This window comes from Amphibalanus amphitrite, unplaced genomic scaffold (assembly GCF_019059575.1).
Source record: "Amphibalanus amphitrite isolate SeventyFive unplaced genomic scaffold, NRLGWU_Aamphi_draft 000989F_arrow, whole genome shotgun sequence".
Lineage (NCBI taxonomy): Eukaryota > Metazoa > Arthropoda > Thecostraca > Balanomorpha > Balanidae > Amphibalanus > Amphibalanus amphitrite.
The window spans coordinates 125,758-147,724 of record NW_024882483.1 but is presented as its reverse complement, the minus strand read 5'-3'; the positions used below and the strand labels follow the sequence as shown (position 1 = coordinate 147,724).

General features: G+C 52.7%; 1 protein-coding gene across 1 annotated transcript; it reads left to right on the top strand.

Annotated features, from left to right (window-relative positions):
* The first annotated feature begins 2,273 nt into the window (after positions 1 to 2,273).
* Positions 2,274 to 21,867, top strand: LOC122368911 (G1/S-specific cyclin-D2-like). The gene is made up of 5 exons (XM_043343230.1): positions 2,274 to 2,720; positions 2,936 to 3,151; positions 11,213 to 11,384; positions 14,832 to 14,974; positions 20,574 to 21,867. Exons 1-5 carry the CDS (start codon positions 2,493 to 2,495, stop codon positions 20,736 to 20,738), a joined length of 924 nt encoding a protein of 307 aa, XP_043199165.1. The 5' UTR covers positions 2,274 to 2,492; the 3' UTR covers positions 20,739 to 21,867.
* The last annotated feature ends 100 nt before the right edge of the window (positions 21,868 to 21,967 follow it).

Sequence of the window (21,967 nt, the reverse complement as noted above, 5' to 3'; positions counted from 1 at the left end):
AAGATTCAGTGTCACGCTTTGAACGCAAATTTTGTATCAGCACTTCAAAACTTATGAAAATCAGCTATAAAATGTAATAAAAAACCAACGAGGAACATGAAATGAATCACAGTATTGACACTTCCGAATCTGGAGTCGGTGTTTTGACGATGTTGGCGACTGCGACTCCGACTCTGGCTTGAACGAGTCTGACCTCACAGGCATTCTCAGAAAGGTACCCCCATTTTTTCCCGACTCCAAAATCTCATCGGATCTGTATCGATCTCAGGGGATGCCCGGTCCGAGGTTGGGGGGGGGGCAAGCTGCCCCGCTTGCCCCCCCCCGTGGCGACGCTAATGGTATAATGAATGATAAACTGTTAGATATGCCGACTTAAGCAGGCACTTATAGAAATTAAATAGAATGAAATATAGATTGAGCCCAAACATGCACTTTTGTTTTTTATAACTCATTAATCGTCTAGAGGTCTTTATCATACGTGTAGCGTGCGAAATTAAAGTGACTGAATTAATTGTGTTAAATAAAAATGTTAAAGGTTGTTCTTAGAGTGCCAAGATTGATAAACTGAGCGTTTCCTTCCTTTTTGTACAATTTGCATGACGATATAGATTTTGCATATCAATCTGTATGAGTCTTCGTGGCAATGCAGCCATACATAGGGCTATACCTATCTAATTTTACTTTTTGCACCCTCTAAAAACTGGAGAAATTGAGAAAATAAAGATATTAAAGGAAAGGAACCATCCTCCTTAGCTTGAAAAAAGAAACTACACAATACTAAGAATATACTTCTTAAGTCTTACGTTTTCATCTCATGGCAAAAAAAATCATTGATCACTTTCTGATCCAATTCCTGGACGATGGCTCACGTCGTCGGTGAGCAGCCCTTGGGAAACTTGCTCTAGCCGACCATCTCCCATTCAGACCACTTGTTTTCGTCAGTTCATATGAGCCATCAGCTGCCCCCCCCCCTCCCCCCAAAAGCATGAAAACGCTATCTCAGACCTCAGACTGACCTGACGACAGGTTTAGTGCGTCGGCTGGTTGCATTACAAATTAAGCGCTCGCTGTTTTGAAAACGTTGCTCTTTTCCAGATGCCGCTGAGGCAGGACTTCGCCATTACCAAACAAGTGAACGTTTAAAGTTTACAATGCAATTATTTTTGGTCTTTAGGCACAAATTTGAGATTAGGGATATGGAGCAGCTCCGGATATCATCAGGACAGTCATCGTTGTCAAAGTTCATTGAAGCGTCAGCTGGGCTGGGTGAGGCTGATATTCTATATTAAACCGCAAGTAGGTAGAACAAATCTTTTAAACGTCGCGCCGATAGGCGAAACGTTTAAAAGATTTTTCTACCTACGAGCGGTTTAATAATATAATCCCGTACCGCCGATATCTTTCGGGAGCTTAAAGGTAAGAAATACATTTTATATATAAATACGACATATTTCAGACTAGACGAAATGTCTACTAGACGTTTTAACAGTTTGTGAATCGTCTAGACGTTTAAAAAATCAGTTAAACGACATCTGATAATTTTTTCTCTTTGCACGTGAAGCAATGGTAAGTATTGTCTACGGTGCGGGATAAAATACGGTATTCAGAGTTATGGTTTGTATTTATAGTCGCCGTGATGGTTTGTTTCTCATTCCAATAATAATGATGAAATAGGCATTTGATAGTCTTCCCGTTCAGGCCCAAGATAACGATCACCGGGAACAAATTCACAATCGGAATCTAATCTGATTTTATCATTTAATGCAAAGCATACCTAAATAGTAAATACATTCTGATAATTGAACCGGGCATGACATAGTTATGTTTAAACGACCGAAATGCCATAAACTTTACCGGAACAATCGAAAGAGAAACGGGAACAGAAACGTCAAGTTTTGAGTCTGACCACACTTTGCGAAACACCCCTTTCGAGGTCAGTACAGATTCAAACACCACTTCCGAGGTCAATATAGATTGGAGCCTGTTCCGGCCTCCACCCAGTGCCCCTGCCGTTTTTTTTTTTCAGGTCGATTGACTGATGCATCGATTTGTCATTCGCTGCACGGCCGCTTTGTGGGAACCGTCTTTCGGCCTTTTTCACTTCTTCGTAAACCCTTTTCATACAGAAGTGTTTGGCAGGTGGCAGACCACATCCCGCCGTGAGCTGAGCCTCGGCCACCCAACATATGCTAGCATTCACCTGTTTGCCACGTCATATAAGCCGCCCGTTGGCGGAAAAAAGTCGTTCTCATCCATGCCCTCATGCAGGGTTCCCGCGACGATCAGCTGACAACACGGCGGCGAATCAGCTGATTGCCTGGCGGCGAGGGCCCCGGATCAGCTGTGGACGCGCCAGTCGGCGGCGGCATTCGGCTCCCAGCAGTCGGGGGGAGGGTGTCGCCTGTCGGCTAAACGCGGAATTCTAGTAAAGCCGAATTGCACACCAGCTCTGGATTAGTTTTAATCAAACTTTATTTGTAACATTGAAAGGTATGACGAGTGACTTTGGCGAAAGTTTCTACTGCTGCGAGACTGGTGTGTTTGAAGCGGAACAGGGCTGCAAGGCCATTCAAGATCCGGTTCTCCTCAACGATCGTCGAGTCCTGACGAACCTGCTGGATACTGAAAACGTCTACCTTCCTTCTAATTCGTATTTCAAGTGTGTACAAAACGAAATAACTCCTCGAATGCGACAAATATTGGCCTATTGGATGGTCGAGGTAAGTGGAAGTACCTAGCTTGCAAACTATGAAAGTGTGAATCCTATCCTTATTCGCTTGCTATTGTGAAATAGCCATGCTAGTTAATCTCATTGTAGTTGCAATTATTTTTGTGTTGATTCCTTCTAATGCGGTTTCGTCTGCATAAGTTTACGTGTGCTATAACTGATAAACTACCTGTGATTAACGAATGTCCCCCTCTCCCCTTTTCGCAGGTATGCGAGGAGCAACAATGCCAAAGTGACGTGCTCCCACTGGCAATCAACTTACTGGACAGATTTCTCAGTGTGACGAGCGTGAAAAAGGACCACTTGCAACTGTTGGGAGCCGTATGCTTGTTTATCAGCTCCAAGCTAAAAGAGACTCGCTGTTTGACGGCGGACTTTCTGGTGCAGTGTGCAGACAACAGCATCACGACCGGAATCATTATTGTAAGTATCCATCCATTTTCCTATTTTATACTCTTCACTTACTAACGTATTCAAGAAGCATGATCATTAGGTCGACTCTTAATGTGAGCATAATGACTAAACTACTATAATACGCTTACATTTCGTCCCAAAAATCACAGTAGACATTTTATCGTATGTTATCTTTCATGTCGCTCTCTGTCGCATGTGTGCTGATTTTGCAATATTTGCCTACCACGGTCCACGGTTATGTATGTCAGCCTTTCGACTCGCGTGTCCAGCCGCCTTGTGCTGCTGCGCGACTCGCCTCGTGTTGCCAGGCGGCTCATGAAAGCCGTACCCCGGGCAGTCGAAACCATGGGCGCGTGCATTGCAACAATGGATCAGCTGATGGTGGTTGACCTCCAGTCTAGGTAGCGGTCAGACCTGTACTGGGGCTGAGCGTTTCACCTGCGCAAAACCGTCAAGGTCAGCTCAACATGCTCCTTTCGGCGCTGGCAGATTCACTCTGTCGAGTGTAAACGTATTGTTCAGTTGCGCGTTCAGTTGCGCGAAGGTGCAGCCGGGAGGGGCAATCGAAATGTCCGTTAGGCCATTTCCCGGAACAAAGTTCGTACTTTGCTAACATATGCTAGTAGGGGAGAGTGGGGTAATTTGGCCGCTTTTTTTAGAAAACGATGTAACTAAAAATCGACAACACATTTCTGCATTTTCTCAACGCTGACAGGTGTGGCATACATTTTACTTTCCTGGACAGTAAACTTGAAATGATAGGGTAACTACTTATATTGAAATTGTGACGCATTACAAAGGTCTGCAAAGCGGCCAAATTGCCCCACTAGCAGGGTTATTTGGCCGGGGGTGTGGGGCAATTTGGCCGGTGTTAGTTTGAGGCCATGATTTTTGTTATCGGCGAGTCAGCTTCACATTCAGCAATGACGCGTGTCCTACGACGCATTTGAAGCATTTTGGAGGTTGACTCAGCCGTCACAGGGGTCGAAAATAGTCAAAATAGCGGCTCTATATGCGATGACAGTTTTTTTACGAATAGCTTTTAAAGTAATCAAGCCAGGCCAAAACTAAAAGTACCATCGTAATTCTCTCGTCATTCCGCATCGAAACATGTATGTGTTGACCTCGAGAGGTCAAGGTCAAAGGTTGGCTTCAGGTCACGTTACCTCAGGTCGCTTGACCTCAAGGTTACGTGAGTTCAAGGTCATCATGTATACCATTCGATGCGCCTTGACGAGCTGAACACAATGAGGCCATTTGCGCGGCTGTATCTTTTTCTGTAAGTATTTATTAGCAAAAGACCGTTAGGTAACCGTTGATGACGTCACATGCCCTTACAGCTGTCCAATAGGAAATATGGCATCGAGGTAGTCAAAGTTGGTCATGAATTATGTCTTTTATGGTATAATTGACCGTGACAACTCGGCCGTCCCAGCATGGTGACTCTAAGCGCACCGGCCAAGTTGCCTCGCTAGTCCCGGCCAAATAACCCCACATTGCCATTCTGAAAATTTTTGTCTATAAAGTCGTCATGGCTGTACAGAACTAGATGAAATTGCTCTTGGAACCGCTGAACACCCTCAAGAATGGCGCTATAATGTTGGAATTTGTTTACAGCCCAAATACTACATGTTATACAAATTTTTAAACGGAAGTAAAAGTTACCATTTTCTAACGAAATTCACGTTTTATTAATTTTGAATAAAACTAAGCGGGGGAAAGTTTTGACATTTGTTCTCGAGTTAGTTCTGCCGATGACAAATGAATAGAGACTAAAGTTATTTCATTCACTTTTATCAGCTTTCGTACAGGTGGGGGCGGCCAATTTACACCACCGGCCAAATTACCCCACTCTCCCCTAATTGAAAACCTCACCTTCTAAATGAACTATTATCATTTATTTGATGTTTGCTATGACTATACGTTCCCGTCTTCGAAGACGGTGCCTTGAAATTCTTTACCGTTCTTCTGGTATAACTGCTTCAAGTGCAGAAAGGTTTCCACTTTCCAGTCCCCATGTGGTGCAGGGCGCTTCCACTCATCTCTAGGTTAAATATAATTTGGCATTCGTTGAAAGATCAGAGAGAACTTCTATCGCTTGGATAAAAGTTCTCTAAATGCTTGGTAGGTAGAAAGCAATGATCCGTTGCATCATCTGGTAACTTAACTTGCATTCTGAAGCTACGTGTAGATATGTGCCATTCTTTTGCACGACTAAATTTTGACTGTCAAAATATGTCACCACTTTAAGAAATCAAGACACAACTTCGATTAGGCTATAGGTGGGCTTTTGGATAAAAAATGACGCCTGCATCTTATTTCAATAAGTTATTTGACGATTGCTAGGCTCTTACTCAGAGTTGTAAGTCTCCTTAGCGGTGCTCAATATTGCTCTGCTTCTTTGGCGTATCCATTATGTTTGAAAAAAGTTACGAATTTCTCCGGCCGGGAGCTGCGACCCCAGTGACCCTCAAAGCACGGGAAGTCACCGACCACATGCCCCCTGAAGTAGCCCTAATCTTACGATTGACACATCCCTCGGAGGTGGGGGGGGGGGGGGGGCTTTGGGCGCTGTTTGCTGTCGGCGCCGCCCCCCGCCCGGCGGCCCGGCACCGGACTCTGGCCGCCTTATCACATGTTCGCCGGAGGAAGTGGCACTCCCGCCTGACCGCGGTTTGAGCTGCGCTTGCAAGCTCGCCACAGGACGCAACGGTGACTTTCACCGTATTGTTACTGGAACACTAAACCCTCATCAACGGGTGCCTTCACTTGACATTCGCCTTTGGCCGCCCGACCCATGCAGTGTTGCGAGTGAGAGATGGAGTCAGGAGTGGACCTTCCCTAAAATTTCTCGGATTGGTCTCCCTACCATACAGACGAAATATGGCAGTGCTCGCCGCTCGAATGGCCATCCTCTGACGCTCCGTGTCGTCGAGTGTCTCCTTCTGACCTCCCGGGGGCTGGGGCAGAGTCAGACACTAGCCAGCCGTGTCGGTGCACAGCTGACAGGGTCAGTGAACTCTGTCTGGCACGCCCAGCCCGGCGACACTGACACCCACGGCGCGTGACATGGCTTGATCGGGGGCAGGGCACACGGGCCGACTCTATTTGATGTGACGTTTATATAATTTACTGTAGGGTCCAACTAAAAGGTCAGTTGCGCTGGATGGTTGGAGGTAAACATATGGTCGGAAAGAACCCAGTTTTCGTTTACATATAATTTGATTTACATAGTTAGTGACTTTGGACGCACTAGGTAATTTCGATGTTGAGTTTTTTTTTTTCCTGCCGGTTATCCATTTCAAAAAATGTCTCGTGCAGGGCTCGACCAGTGATCCCGCTCGCCTCAGCCGCTCCTCTCTCTCCGGCACGTTGTCTCCGATGAGCCCGTGTCGGGCTCGGCTGCAGCAGTCCGCCTGCCCATGACAGACGCTGACGTCAGCCTCGGCGACTCACAGCGCCCTCTGCAAGGTCACCTCCCCGGGCGAGCAGATAAACAGGGACCCGTCTGGCTCCGGCGAATGAATGGCCGGCCGCGGCTCGGCTGTGGCCGGGCCGCGCCGGGACGGAGCCGCCGGCCGGCCTGCCGGATGTCTGTCTCACGGTATATGTCTGTCTGAGGGGGTCCGTCGCACCCGGCGCCCGCGCTCAGTGCTGGTCCGTGCCGGCCGCCGCGGGAGGCAGACACTTGCACTGTGTGCACTGTGCACCTGTTGGATCGGTGCAGCAAGTGCATGGCGGGCTGGTGCATGGCTCGGGATGACGAGCATCCTTCTCCCTGCCTCTGCGGCTAAATGAGCGAGGTATGCCGTGACGCCATCGCTGAGTCTCAGAACGGTGAGCACCCAGCTAGCTCAAACGAATGCCTGAAGAAGAAGAAGAAGATCAATTGGAACTAGTAGATGCTTTGCTTAGTCTTGCTTTAATGTTGGAGGTGCATAGTGTGGTCAGTGATCACCCTCTGAAATAACAGGAGTGGGAACCGCTTGAGGAGTGGGAACCGCTTGAGGTGGTTGGAGATATAAAAAAATGAATAAGTAACACGGTGCGAAAACATCAGCTGACAAAACATGATGCCGCTTTTTTGTGGGAACTGGGAGGCCAAAAACAGCTGATCGTTTGGTTCCCCTACAGGAAACACAGTTGTGGGTTAGTGACAGCGCTCATTTCTGTTGCTACCCCGGTGAACTGATGTGTTTGTGCCGCAGCTGTTGTGTAGGCTGGCGGCGGGGGAAGTGAGAGGTGGGCTGTCACTGCGAACAGGGCCGCTGAGGTCCCCCGGACGGGTCTCCCAGATCGCCGGACCGCTGCAGACACACGCGACGTGTCTGGATGTCGAGACTCGAGGTCGCCATGACTTTGGCACTCCGCCCTTTGCTTTGCCCTGTAGGCAGCCTCAACTAACGACTTCGCCCTTTTCGATGACATTCGACGCTAGGTATAGGCTTGTCAACCTCAGCTAATGACAATCTCCCTTGGTGATGTAATTTGACGCTAATGAAGGCTAAACCGCCGGCTTTTAGCAATTTATAGTCAAGCCCTTCGCCCGGCCTGTTCACCAGTTCTTTAGGTCTGGAACTATCCAGCCGTGGTTACGAAGCTTTGGGAGCTTTCAACTCTGCTCGCTGTCGCACTGGGTGGAACGGCACCGACCTAGTTGCTGTGGCTGGTGCACATGAACACGGAAGCTTTGTCATTGATGTCATATCCTGTCTCTATCGATCTCCACCGGACTTGTATTTCGGAAGTACCGGCACCACACATTTTGAGTTATATGTAGGGACCGCTTGTTGATACTGCCTTGGCACTGGGATGTTCTGAGGACTAGTAAACATCCAGTCACTGTCTTCGAAGGTGTAGATCTGCTTGCAGCATAATAAACTCATGATTGATCTATGGCTTCATTATGAGTGAGACGTGCCTGGGACTCCCCATGATGGCACGAAATTGATTCCCTTTGTTCAGGCTGCCCAACCTGGGCGGCTCTGGCCTTTGTGGTGTGCCTTCTGCCTGACGTCTATCTGATGCTGTGATATCTACATTCTGCAGCCCCCTCTGTTATTGCCCGTCTGATATAGGAATGAGTGGCCCGTCAGCTGGATAACCTCAGGCTTCGAGTGAGGGCTGGTATTTCCGTTGACCGTTTAACCCGGCAGACATACATTGGCAGACATACATTGTATGTCATTGTGTCAGCCCCCTCTTTGGACCCTTGTTGGCGGGCGCTGTCCACCTTGACTCAAATATTGTTGGCCTGACTCGGGTACTTAACGCACTACCAGCGTATTTCGTTGCAATACCTATCATTCACCCCTTTTCAATGATTTTAAAGTAAAGTCCACATGTTTGGGCTAAAGAAGCAAAGGTGGTAACTCGGTACCCGGTGCGAAGCGAGCGGTGTCTCTGTCTGACCGGTCGCCGTCCTCTCGCGGTCCAGAAGAGCCCGACCTTCAGCCAGTCACGAGCACGACTCTTCCCCTGCCGCCTCTATTATCATTTCCAACCCTACCGCCGCGCCAAGAGTTCAGCGTCATTTCCAAGGTTCTCTGTAATTGTCTCTGAAGTCGTCAACCGCTCGACTGTTTATGTTTATGACTCCTTGGAGTCGACTGTTTAGCCGGGCGTCTTCCTTAGCCCGCCGTGTGAAGTTGTTGTTTGATAAATAGACAGTTGCCTGTCCACACCGCGATTCGATCGTTGGCCGGTGGTGCTGTCTGGTTAGTGGTTACTCCCAAGTTACTCCTGCTGGTCACTAGACGCGTTTACATAGGGTTTGTTGCAAGCTTATATCTCCGTCCGTGATGTTGCAAAAGATGCCAATGGTGCTTAACAATTTACAAAATGGTCCCCTCTAAATATTTGAAGACCACTGCATCGAAATTATCGCCAAATTAACGAGCTAGAGCCTCGTCAAAAATGCTATGTAAACCGGGTTACTGTCTCCTACCGAAGGCCTCCCGGAAACCTCCGTCCACTGACAGAGAACGAGAAGACCCTCTGCGTTCGCCCCCGAAGACGGGCGGAAATGGGCCATCGGATCCCTCGAAAAGGGGGAGCCGGCCTCCTCTTCGGCGTCTGGCTGACCGAACCATTTGTCTCTGGGGAAGGGAGGCTTATTTTTCTTGGGGTAGTTCATCTGCCGTAATTATGAAGCTGATTGGTACTTTGGGCATCGTTTCTGGAGTCGCTTTCAGTTAAAGGGATGCCGACAGGGTTTTAATGCTGGAAAAACGTGTAGCTAATGATGCTTTGACACCTAGAACCAATGCGTCTCATTCACTAAACAGAATGGCCAGATCTTCCCGTGCAGTAAAGAATACGAGTGGCTGCGCCTGTCGAGTTGTGTCCGTTTTTTTGTGATCATTGTTTGGAGTTCGTCCGCTGGCATCCGCCATCCAAGGCTGCTCTGACGAAGCACAATTAATGTCGTCACGGCCTTCGTGAGAACGCCGCATACCGGTGATACGGGATGGGATTAATAGCTCGGGCACCCGTTTATTGGAGGCGGCTCGGACAGGCTCGGACTTTGCCTGATCTATGGCGCCCCGATAGCGGAGAGGCAGCCGATCCAATCCGATCGGCTGACCGTCCTGCCGGTAGTACCCCTGTCGGCGCGGCGGGGTGTCGGTGGCCGGCGGCAGCGCACCTTTGGCGCGCGAATGTCCGTCGCTGACGGCCGGAGTGGTGTCGCCGGGCCGGGCCGGGGCGCCGGTCGCCGTCGGCCACCGCCGCACTGCGGGCCCGGTCCGGGCGGGCCGCGGCGCTCAAACGAGCCGGTCCAGCCGGATTCCAGCGCCGCTGCACAGGCTGGCACGCCGCCGCCGCCGGCTCCCATGCCGAGCAATGCAGCTGACGACCACCGGCCGGCCGCGAGCGGGGTGCCGAAAATCCAGCGTGGCTCAGCGATGCTTTAAAGTTTAAACCAAACGCTGCCGTTCTAGCGTAGTGCCTATTTTGCTGAACGATTCTGAAGAAACTAAAAGTAAAACGGAAGGGGCTGATGATACCGAAGCTGATCCAAACTGCGATAGAGTTGAGCCTCGGGCTCGAGTCTTCCTTTTTGTACAGTTTCAATCTGTTTCTACTGTTACTGTTTCATTTCTATGTACTGTTTCAACCGTTCTCAATTCAGCACTGATAGAGACGTCAGTGTGACTTTACCGTCATTGTCTACCGTTTGCCTCCCACCGCCCACCGCCCACCTCCCACCGCCCACCGCCGGCATGGTGAACTGACGGGTGTGTCGCGGTGCGCCGGCCGCCGGGCTCTGGCCTTGGCGGAGTGGCGCGTATAGCAGACGGGCCCGGTTCCCACACGGAGATGCTGAGCTGTGCTGACCCACCAGGACAACCAGTGCATCTCAGAAAGGCGGAACTACGAGCTACAATGAATGGAACATATCATCACGATCAAAAGGACTGCAAAAGTGGTCAGATGTTCTTCGATCGTCGCTGTTGCGATGTGTTTTGAGTAGCTGTTCGATGTCGATGGCCTCGGGCAGGCTCCGCTGAGTCACCCGACCTCGGCCCCAGGCGTCACTGACCAACTAGAGATGCAAAATCGCACCGTGGTCCTCCCGACCCGAGGGATGTAGGACCACTAAGCCCCACCCTGTTCCGTACCGTCACCTCAGTGACGTGAGGTCACACGTGAAGTGTATGAAGTCGGTTGGTTAGGTGACCTGTCTGGGTCGCCGGGTGGGTTCTCCTGTCGGTCGACGGGCTGGGGCTGGGTGGTGTTCAGACCAAGGTTAGTGAGTCGTCCGGCTGCTACGCTGAGGCAGTCTGATGTGGCCTCCCGCGACGGCGCCGCCTCAAAAGGACCCGGACGAAGCCGGCAGAGGATTCGACACGGCTGTGATGCGAATTGAGCGAAACTGAAGCAGAGCTGATTTTATTTCAAAACCGTACTCTGTATCACGGTGCATGAGAAAGATAGTAACTATTATTCATGTCTTTCCTTGACCTTACATGCCCCACACTTCCACACAATTCTGAAAGGTCTTGTCTATCCACCACAACGTTTTCTTACATGTTCGATTGACCACATTCTTTTCTTTTTCTTTCTCAGGACTGGGAGCTGCTGGTGCTGCACCGGCTACGGTGGGAGATCAACGCCGTCACGTCACACGACTTCCTGGACCCGCTGTTGCACCGCCTGTCGTTGGAGCGGTACCTGTCGTCCTCGCGAGTGCCGGACGTGCGGCGGCAGGCCCAGACCTTCATCGTCATGTGCAGTACAGGTTGGTTCAGCTGCATCTCATTTCGTTCCCCTGTCCTCATGCATGGGCTCAGTGGGTAGGGCCTCTTCCCCACAGAAGGCCGGACCCAATCTGAGGCACCTCGCCGCTGCGCTATGCGAAGTTAAGTATGTGAAGCATGTAACAAGGTGAAGCAAGGCATTTGTAATTCCATATTCATAAAGTCTTGTTTTTCTTTACGCGCCCATAACAGTCTGTTATTATCTACCCTGTCTATTCCTGGAGACCCTTCTCGCTCACCTCACGTAGTCTTCGTATTTACCGGGCATCACCGTGTCCAATCGGTTATTTTCGCCTTAAATTGGATCGAGGTAAGGGCGGCTAATGTGTAGCACGAGGCCGGGACGCTTCACCCAAAATATAAATTATAGCGCTGGCCCCGACCTCGCCCCCGCTGCTCGCTCTATACTCGGATGGACCACTAATTGCGATGTTTTTCCTGGGTGCAGTATTTCGGCTGACTTGACCAGCTGGTTGTCAGCAGCCCCTCCTCACCAGACCTCACCGATCAGCCGCTCCCCTGAGCGGTGCCGACTGCTCATTAATCATGAGGAGGCGCCTCGGCTCGTTCAGGCCGCGATCGGGTCGCGATCCGTCTGGTAGGGTGGCGGGGTGGTGTTTATCTATCTGGGGAAGTCCTGTGAGTGCTGCGGGGTGCACACCAGCCCCTTCCATGGGCCGTGCCGTGCTATTGGGTTGATGACGCCAAGGCTGGTTCAGTTGCGCCCAACTACAGACTCTGCTGAGCTGACAATGTCCCAGTGGCGCCCTGCTGATGCTGAGCTGTGCCAGTCAGCGGCGCTGAGCTGACGTTGATGACAAGGGGAGGCTACTGCTGACTCAGTGATGTCGGTGACTGATACTGACGTCGGTGTCAGTACAGGTGGCGGCAGACAGTGCTTATTGCGGCACTGTGATGTCTCAAAAGGAGCAATGTTGTGCGCAACTTGGGCCAAACTTGTGCGGCACTATTGGGCCCGTCGATTACCATCCAATTAACGTTTCGAAATGAAACTTCCTAAAATCTCTGATATACCTACGGATGCCGGCTGCGGCTACAGCTTATGTATGGACACACGCACAGGCATTCCCCCCTCAACACACACACACACATACACGTCACCCGCAGACGTGCAAAAACGGCGACACCTGTTACCAACGCTAACTGCCGTCGAGGTGGCAACTGTTATTTGTCGGGGCGGTGCCGCACTCCCAGCGCACTAATACAGACGTTCATGTGATCGTTTGGAGTGGTATGCGAGCCGGTAGGAATTACTGCCCTCGAGTTCGGCCGCCCTCTCCCCTGGCCAGTGCCGACTCAGTCGACGGTATTCTCCTATGTCAATGTCACCGGCCGCAGTCCACCGCCCTTGAACTTCAGTTCGGCGCTGTGTAAAAAGGCCGGGCGCTGGCGCCGCCCGGCCGGCCGCCCGTCTGCGTGGGGTGTCCCCGGCTGGAATGTGGCCGCAGTGGAGCCATTCTCGACGGACTAAGGACCGGTGACAATTGTCGTACCGGTGACTAACTAAGGACCGGTGACAATGGGGCTCACAGAGGGTGCCGGCCAATTACCGGGGCGGGCCCTTTCCCGGCCGGTCCATGGGTGACCGGGCGGGCGGCGGCCGCTCGGGGTGGAAATTCACGGTCGTCTGAACCCAAGGGTCAAGTTCCGTGCCTGTGCGCCGCTGTGCAGTGACGGTCGGCGGCCAGGCCCAGCCGTCGGCTCGGTCCTGCTCACTTCATGTCCTCGGCTGCGCTCCTGTGACCCTGTCGGCGTGCCGTGTCTGTCGACCCTTCTCCAGACCGGCGCTTTTGTCCCGGTCGTGTCGTCCTTTGTGTGAGCAGAGGTGCGCGGTGTCCGAGCCAGACGGGTTGTCTTCTCCGTGAGCCCCGCCCCGCCCACCGCCAGTCCCGGAACGCCTACCGGGTGACCGCGACCCTGCCCTCCGTGTGTAACCGAAGGTCAATGCTCCACCAATTTCACAGGATATTGACTGTGAAAAGGAAAGGACATGGTGACTGACCATGGTTATAATCAATTAATCAGTCACTTCGGTCAGGCTAGTAAAGCCCTTTCGGTACTCCTAACTTCAGTTCTGGTAGTAAATGCAGGTACTTTTTCACCTAAGGGATTTCCACGGTGAGTTGGTATGGGCAATGGGCAAATTTTGCGACTCGCGGCCCATGCTCGGTGGAGCCCGCCTCGCATCCAGAGCTCGTTTAATTGTATCCCGAGCTGGACCTTCGGGTCGATCAGGGGTATTCCCTGCCAGAGGTCGCAGGGGCGCTCTGGGCAGCGACTGGCCTATCGAGGACCAAATCCAACTATACTCGAGACCTCATGGAGAATATGCATGCATCTACCTCCTCGGTACCTCGCAGGGCTGGCCGCGTGATCATACATACGGTACCCTTGACCGAGTTGTCGCCTGGCGGGCCTCGGCTGCCTGCAAGGTTCGGTTGTCGGTCCCCCGGGGGTTCCCACATGCGCCGAGTTTAGATTGCGTCTATCAGCCGTGTGAAGCAGTGAGGACGCCGCGCTCAAACCGTGCTCCCCTGGGAGCTGAGTGACGTCCCCCGCTGCCGGCGGCCAGTGGCGCCCTTCCGCGGCTGATGGATCGCCCCGCGTCACAGATGGGTGGACAGTGGACAGCCTGGGAGCGGCCGGCCGGCTGAGGAGGGGTCACGGGCCGACCCTCCGCGGTGTTTTCGTGTGTCATATAAGATAACCTCTTCCTGGAACTGTATCAGGGAGGGAGTCAAACCCCTCTACTGAGACTGGGATCGCGCCTGGTCGGCTGGTGTCGTGTGTCCTTCTGATGCCACTTCGGGTTGACCCAGAGCGCCCCTTGCCACAGACAGCTGGTGCTGCCGCCTCATCCGTCTGACCCTTTCTCAGATCCCCGAAAGAGGGCTGACCGTCCCCCAGACACCCCCAACAGAGGGCCGAGGGCTGACCCTTCCCGGAATGGCCATCCACCCGATATCCGGTCAGCCGGTCCCTCCGTGCCCGCGGGTGGGCCACCTTCCTCCCTCCCCGGCTACCCGCCCGGGGTCGGTCTGTTTTTGTTTGGGTGACTGAGGTATTTTTCCGGCCGAGAGGTGGCGTGTCCCAGGTTATTATTGGGTGTTTCGGTTAGGGAGTGGTGCGAAAGGTTCGGACCCACCGCTGATACAGGTGGTGGCGGGTGACGCAGGGGAAATAAACGGGGCCAATTGGAGCCGGCAGATAGAGGGATTAGGAATAGGTACCGTGATAACTACATGATGCTGTCTTCCTGTTCCTGTGAATTGAATCGAAAGTCGAATGCATTTGTTTACACCACCACAGTAATAACCGTTCTGGCTTAAACTCCCGAGTGTCTGACCCACGTAGTCGAGCTATTAGTCGAGCTTGTCGTGTAATAATTGTTTCGTGTCCTGTTTCAGAGTTCAAGTTTGTCTTCTACTCCGCGAGCACGGTGGCGGCTGCAAGCCTGGCGGCGGCCGTCCAGGGCCTGCTGCCGGCCAGCCGGGAAGGCGCCATGAACGGCATCTTCAGCCAACTACACCGCATCACCGCCGTCGAAACGGTAAGTTTTTTTTTTTGCGAATTCCGGGCGCATCCAGCCACCCAGCTGTTAACCGCCCCAGCATTTACAGTCCCCTCCCCCAAGCTTGTTCGGTCCCCCGGCCAGTTGTGTGCCCCCCGGGCAGTCAGCTGTTTGACAGACTCCCCCGTCATCCCCTCCCCCTCCCCTGTCCCCTGCCGCCGCGGGCTCCCTCTCGACGGGAGCGTTTCCCATGTCGGCCGGTCGTCGGGGTTCTGTTGACTCTGCCATCGTCGCCGCCGATGTTGGCGTATGTCGCCGCCGACGCCGTCAGCTGATCCGTCTGACTGAGCTGTCGGCGGTCTAGACGGGCGGCCGCAGACGCGACAGGAGGTATCGATCGGTCGGCTCGGCAGAGGGCAGCGACCGCCCACACTCTACCTGCCCGCTACCTGTGCAGGAAATGTAGGCGTGACTGTCTGGGTCGCGACAGAGCTGCCAGTTTACGGGTCCGATTACATCCGGTGGTATCGGCAACAGGTGCTGTATAGAGTGGCCAGTTTAGTGTGGCCCAGACGGCGAAGAATGCGGTACTATCAGATATGACGGGCTCAGCGGGTGTTTTCATGGAAGTTCGACGGCTTTATCTGTATGCTTGGTATAACAGCAGCTGATAAATGAAGTGGTGGCCTTTCATATTGCAAACGTTGTTCACTGATACCTGCCTCCAGGTATTTATTTAGGCCTATGTATCACAATTTATTTTTACTTAGGTTTTTTGTCTCCGCTGAGAGTTGTAGCGTTCTGCCGAGCGGCGCGTGGCTCGGTGACCTGCAGGGGTGCTGCCCGCCCCGGTACCGTGGACCGTGGTGTCGGTGGTGCTGTTGGTGCTGTCGACACGGCCATCTGGTGTCGCCGAGGTCACCAGACAGGGGGCTGCAGCGCGGCACTTGTGAAAGGCCGCCTGTCGGTCGGGCGGCAGCCGTGCGCTGCCGGAGCCGCGACTGTCGCACCCGGCGACTCGGTCTGTCGTACTCGACGACTGGGGGCTGCAACTCGTTCAGCAGTCTGAGTGCTGCCACTGCGGCTGATTCAGCACGTGGCAGCGAGTGGTTCGGCTGAACTGCTGGCTTTCGCTCGACAGACCTGTCATTCGCTCAGCAGACCTGCCATTCGTTCAGCAGAACTGTCATTCGTTCAGCAGAACTGTCATTTTATCGAGAGACCTGACACCCCCTCAGCAGACCTGCCATTCGTTCAGCAGTACTGCCATCCGCTCAGCAGAACTGTCATTCGCTCAGAAAACCTGTCCTTTGCTGAGCAGAACTGCTGACAGGCTCTCGGCACTCAGCAGTCAGCAGTGGGACCACTGTTTTGCTCAGCAGCCACCATGGTGACTCATTAGTTGGACTGCAATCGCTCAATAAGTGACCTCACCTCATCAGAACAGTTCCACTCGCCCACGTGTACCTTGTCACAGATCGTCTCATTGGGGGAGGGGAGGTGTCATTCCTCAGCCATGTCGTTCACCAGCCGCCTGTCATGTCCTGGCCAACGTGACACCGGCCGCGTGCTAGTGGCGAGAAAGGCTAACCTCCAGTCGACTCTGATATATGTGTTACGGGCCAAGTGCGAAGGCTAGTCCGTTTGCGAACGGACTAGTCCATTCGCGAATGGACTAGGCCGTTTGCGAATGGCGGTCCGTTTGCAAACGGACTAGTCCGTTTGCGAATGGCCGGCCATTCGCGAATGGCCTAGGCCGTTTGCGAACGGACGGGTTTGTGGCGTTGCACTTAGCCGCCGGAAGCATGGATCCTCGGATTGGGGTACGATTCCGAATGAATGGGGGACCGCTGGTCGATGCAGGGGCGTCGCCGACGGGGGGGGGGGGTCGGAGGGGTCCGGACCCCCCCAGGTCGGAGGGGTCCGGACCCCCCACACACATTCTTGAAAATATGCCGGTCCGACGCCCCCCCCCCCCCTCCCCCCACACACACACTTTTGGCCACGAAAATCGATCAAGAATAAAATAAAATATTTTAAAAACGATTTTGGTGCATTCTCAAAATAAGATTGTCTAAATCCGAGGAGTTTTCAGTATTTGGTGGGGATTACTTTGACTGACCGTCCGACCAGATCCCCTAGTCGAAAATCCGTGGCGACGCCACTGCGTCTATATGTTTAGTTTGTTCTCCGGAGCAGATCTGCGAGCTGGCGCAACTCTGGGTTAAGGTCTCACTCTCCACACACCTGGTCCATTCGGGATGCGACTTTCCGCTGAACCCTGCACAAGCGGAAATTATAGCAACGTGTTGCCGCTGGCCAGGCTTCGGCCACCGATCTGGATCTGGGGGAGGTCAAATATCCCCGTGACCTTCGAACAGCGGAGAGTCGCGTGGTGTGCGGAGACCATTAGTACCGTGCTCCGGGCTCCCCGCTGATGACCCGACCTGACCTTGGTCGAGTTTGTGGCGCTCGATTCATTCTGCTCTGGTGTGGTGTACCGGGACGGTGCGGCTTGTGTGTGGTGAGTGCGGTGCGGTGAGTGTTCGAAGAACTGTTGTGTTGCATTGCATTTAACCCGCGCCCCGTTGGGCTCTGCCGAGCAACGCGCCCTGTTGGGGGGGGGGGGGGCATTTTGCCCCCCCCTAAGATCTCGAGAACCACGCAACCTAGCAACAAGCGGCAAACGGTGTTGGATAGCCCTATCAGGGAACTACCTTGTGATCCAATTTTATCGACCTAGGTCAAACCGATGACGTCACAGGTCAGGTCAAAGGTCCAATTTTCAACGTTTACAGGCATTTCAAGAAATGCGTTGTAAAATCGAGTAAAATGCATTTCATTGAAAATCATCGGTGTAGAAATGTTCTTCAAACACATATTTTGCTATTTGAGGTCACTGATACCAGGTCAGGTCACAGAGGTCAGGTCACGGAGGGGCCACAATATGAAAGTGTCGTGTGATACATGTTTTATGGTCCATTTTACATGACAAATGCGATTATGTGGGTCAGGCAGCCTTTGGGGCCAGCTTAGGTCACGTTTTGGTCAAGGTCAGGTCAAGGTCAGGTCAAGGTCAGGTCAAATTAGGTCAAATTTCAAAGTTAATATTTTTGCACAAAATTGAAATGGGTATCGAATCGATGCAGCTCGTCACGGGGAGTTCAATGTTGGTCTTTGTTTTGCCGTACGTGGTCTAGAATCGCTAACAATTGAGTTCAAAAATTTGACGTCATCATTTTTGAACAGTTTTTTCGCTATAACTTGGCCAAAAAACGAGATATCGATCTGAAATTTGGTATGTATATAGAAGAGCGCAGGGACTATCACATATATTCCGTTTTTTTCGAAATTCGGAAAAAGTTTTGATTTTTTATAGTTTTTCTAAAAAAATCAATTTTTTGAATTTTTTGGGGTCAAAAACCCAAAATTTTGAAAATCCTAGACAGCAGTTTTGTAGCACCGCTTTGTGTCTACTAGACCAAATAAAGAACTTTGAAATTGCTTGATAACTGTAGATTTGGTGAGCGTTTCAAGATTGCATGTTTTTTGCTCATTTTTGCTCGAACATGACCTCAGTTTGACCTCAATAACTCCTGACCTAAGGTGACCTAAGACTTGAAATTTGGTGTGAAGGTGTCAAATTGATGCCCGGGAAGGTACTAAAAAGTTGGCGGCGCTGCGCGCCGCCGTTTTCTTGCTATTCAGGAAAAATCACAGGGGGGCCAAAATGCCCCCCCCCCAACGGGGCGAGGGTTAACAATACGCGCACTGCAGGGGGGGGGGGAGGTTGCTTTCAACCTCCCTGTGGTTTTTCACAGATCACGAGAAAACGGCGGCGCGCAGCAAAGCCAATTTTTGTATACCTTTTATCCCATATTCTGCACACATTGTGTGAAAATGCTGACTCCAGATGACCTCTTGCTGGATATTTCGCACTTGGCCTGACTTCGCACATGGACTGGGAGCATAAACGCCCGTCCATTCGCAAACGGCCTAGGCCAACTGCAATAACGCACATGGACTAGTCCATTCGCGAATGGCCTAGTCCAAGTGCGATAACGCACTTGGACTAGTCCATTCGCGAATGGACTAGCCTTCGCACTTGGCCCGCAACATATGTATCAGCACCGGATGTCGCCTTATTAAACAATCGACCAATATGCAAACATGCTGCTCTGGTTGCGTCAGGGAACATCTGGCTGGCTGCGGTGCGGCATGTGGCATACAGAAGTGTGGGCAGCTTGAGGGCTGAGGCATGATGACACTGTCTGTGAGACTATCGGCTCCCGGAGTCAGTCTTGAGGCATCAATCCAATGACTAACCTATTGACGGGTCGGGAGTCTGCCCCATCTCTCCGCCCGTCAGTCTGTGGGAGCCCCCACCCGCGCGGTCTGTATGGGGTTGATCTCCATCCTTGCTGCTGCGCTGGCGAGCCGCCCGCCGGCGACCCTGGACCGCCGCCGAGAAGGAGGTAGTCGGCGGGCGGGCGCTGCGACGACGACCTTCAGTTGAGCGTTCACCCTGGCTGGCGGGCAGACGGCGGTCGGGCCGGCCCGTGCCTCTCTGCTGCCCCTCCCCGGCGTTCCCACGGTCGGCCCAGAGCGGACCGGCGCCCGCAGTAAATTGATAATGGTGTCGCTTTTATATCGCTGTCGGTCTTATTTTTAGCAGTGGGTAGTAGGACAGGTCCCGGGATTCGTCAGGATGGGGAACACAAAGTGTATCTCTGGCCCGCCGAGAGATAGGGCCTTGGCCGAGAGTACAACATGAAGAAGGTACACATTCTGTTCCTCTGGACGGGCCTGCGAATCCTCCTTGCTCCCGAGCCATGGTCCATGTATCCGATCGGGACAGTTGTACCCCTCAGGTCAGCAGTCGGCACCTCAGACCAGGCCTGATGCACCCTTTGTACCCCTTTGAACGGTCTGACTACTTGTTATGCACTCTACACTTATACATTCAGAACATGTTACACAGTTTGGGCCTCTAGCCGCGTCTGAGGACTCCCTTTGCACCCGATTCACCGCCTGGATCTTTAGCTCGGGCCGGTCCGTCTGAGCGTACCCATCTCGGTCGCCATCACACCCTTCTGACCAGCCATGAAGGTCACATCCCTCCCCGCCCCCGCCCCCGCCCCTGCCCCTCCGTCGCAGCAGCGGTCCGCCAGCTCCGGTCGCTGTGGAGGCTTTGATCTCGAGTCGATGCTGAGTCTGACTATCAGCAGCTGACTCCATCGATTCAGGGTCACTGAGTCATCGGTGCTGGCGCAGGAACTGGGCTGGTCCTCGGACGGGTACACAGAGACATCTAGTGACGGTGGGGTAAACTACTGGCCAGGCGCGCGGTCAAGGTCTGGGATGGGTAATGGAAGGGGTTGGGCTGGTCAGAACGGCTGTTGATAGGTTATTTGCGTCCATCAATTGTTGTTTGGCGTGGGGTGCTGCTATTGCGACTGGCGTTTGTAGCACTAATGACTGCCTTTTATGAACCTAATGCTCAGTCGTCATTTGTTGTAACCATATGTAGAGTGTAGACCTCTGTAGACCTCGGCATACAGAGGTCTGTGTTGTTAAGTTCACTCGGCTTCCCTAAACCCTCCACTCCACTGACGATATCTCCCGCCTTCTCTCCCAGGAGCTGATACGGAACTGCACCTACCAGATCGAGGAGATGTGCCGACTGTTCGCTGAGGAGCAGGCTAACCGTGATGCCCTCGCGGCCTCCGGCGCCACAGCCACCGACGAGACCAAGTCCAGCAAAGCCGAGACGCCGACAGACGTGCGCGAGGTGCACTTCTGACGGCCGCCGTCACCGGCGGGGCGGCGTCGGGCCCGACGACCCGCCGCTCCCGCCCCCTCCTTCGTCGAATAGTCATCTCTTGCAAAGCGGTGTAGATACGTTGTTTTTCTGAACGTTGTTTGGTGGCTCCGATATCGGGGTTTGCTGGTAAGGACCAGTCCGCATTAAATGGAATTAGATGATAGACGCCCAATCCCTCGTCGGCGACCGAATCCCCGCATGCCGAAGGCGCCGCAATACACGCCTCAGTGAGTTGAAAAAGGGCTCAGGAACCGTGGAGCGCACTGCTGGGATTGCGGCTCCTCAGCCAAGAGTCAACTGGTCACCGGCGCTAGAGTGTCCTGCCGAAGCCACGGGCGCTGGTCGGCCCCTCATATCAAGCGTCGGGTCAATGCTGCAATACCGGGTTGTCTTCGAAGTGCCTTCCAGCCAGGTGGCCCGTTGAGGGTCTGTGTGCCATACTGGAGACGTAGGGGAGTGAGTGAGTGAGATGAGTGACTGAGAGAGCCGATGAGTGAGTGAGTCAGCGTGTGGGTTAGTAACTGGGAAAGCAAGCGACTGGGTGAATGAGTGAGTGAGTGAGTGAGTCAATGAGTAAGTTAATGAGTGAGCGAGGCCCGTACTGGACGGTGAGTCGGACCCGGGACCACTGCCAGCTGCCACTGCCGAGGTCCGGCCAGCTCACTCGGCTGAGCCCACCAACTTCTGTGAGCTGAGCCAGGGAGACAGACCTTCAAACCTGCTCCCAACACTACAATGCATATAGCTGAGAATTCGGCGCGTGTGGCGTGTGCTTAGTTTTGAATGCCGAAAACTTTGTGATACGATTTGTGTGCCATTCTGTTTGAGGCGCTACTTGAGTAGTGAGGACAATGATTTTAGAAGTGGTTTGTCAGGCGGACGCGCTGCGTCCCAATCGCTATGAAATACAACTGCGAACGTGTGCGTTTGAACCGTTTTGTTTGGTCGAACCAGTGGTTTGATTTGTTTCGCAAGGGCCAATTAATTTTATAGTGAGTGTGTTTACTGTCGTTCATATGTTCCTTCTCTTTGTTTTATTCCTTGAATGAATGACATTTTACGCTTTATATACGCACCTCACAGTTTGTTCAATATATAATTGTTTGTACACGCTGCCTTTATGAGTCTGTGGAAGAATGTGGCGCTTTGGGTACCTCAAACACCGCTCGCTTTTGCATACACCGGACATACCTCTGGGGCCCGATATT

Bases quoted from the DNA above. Each gene is read 5' to 3' on its own strand.
- LOC122368911 (XM_043343230.1), top strand. From the start codon at position 2,493: ATGACGAGTGACTTTGGCGAAAGTTTCTACTGCTGCGAGACTGGTGTG. The intron at 2,721-2,935 runs GTAAGTGGAAGT...CCCTTTTCGCAG, and splicing joins TGGCCTATTGGATGGTCGAG to GTATGCGAGGAGCAACAATG. The intron at 11,385-14,831 runs GTTGGTTCAGCT...GTCCTGTTTCAG, and splicing joins CATCGTCATGTGCAGTACAG to AGTTCAAGTTTGTCTTCTAC.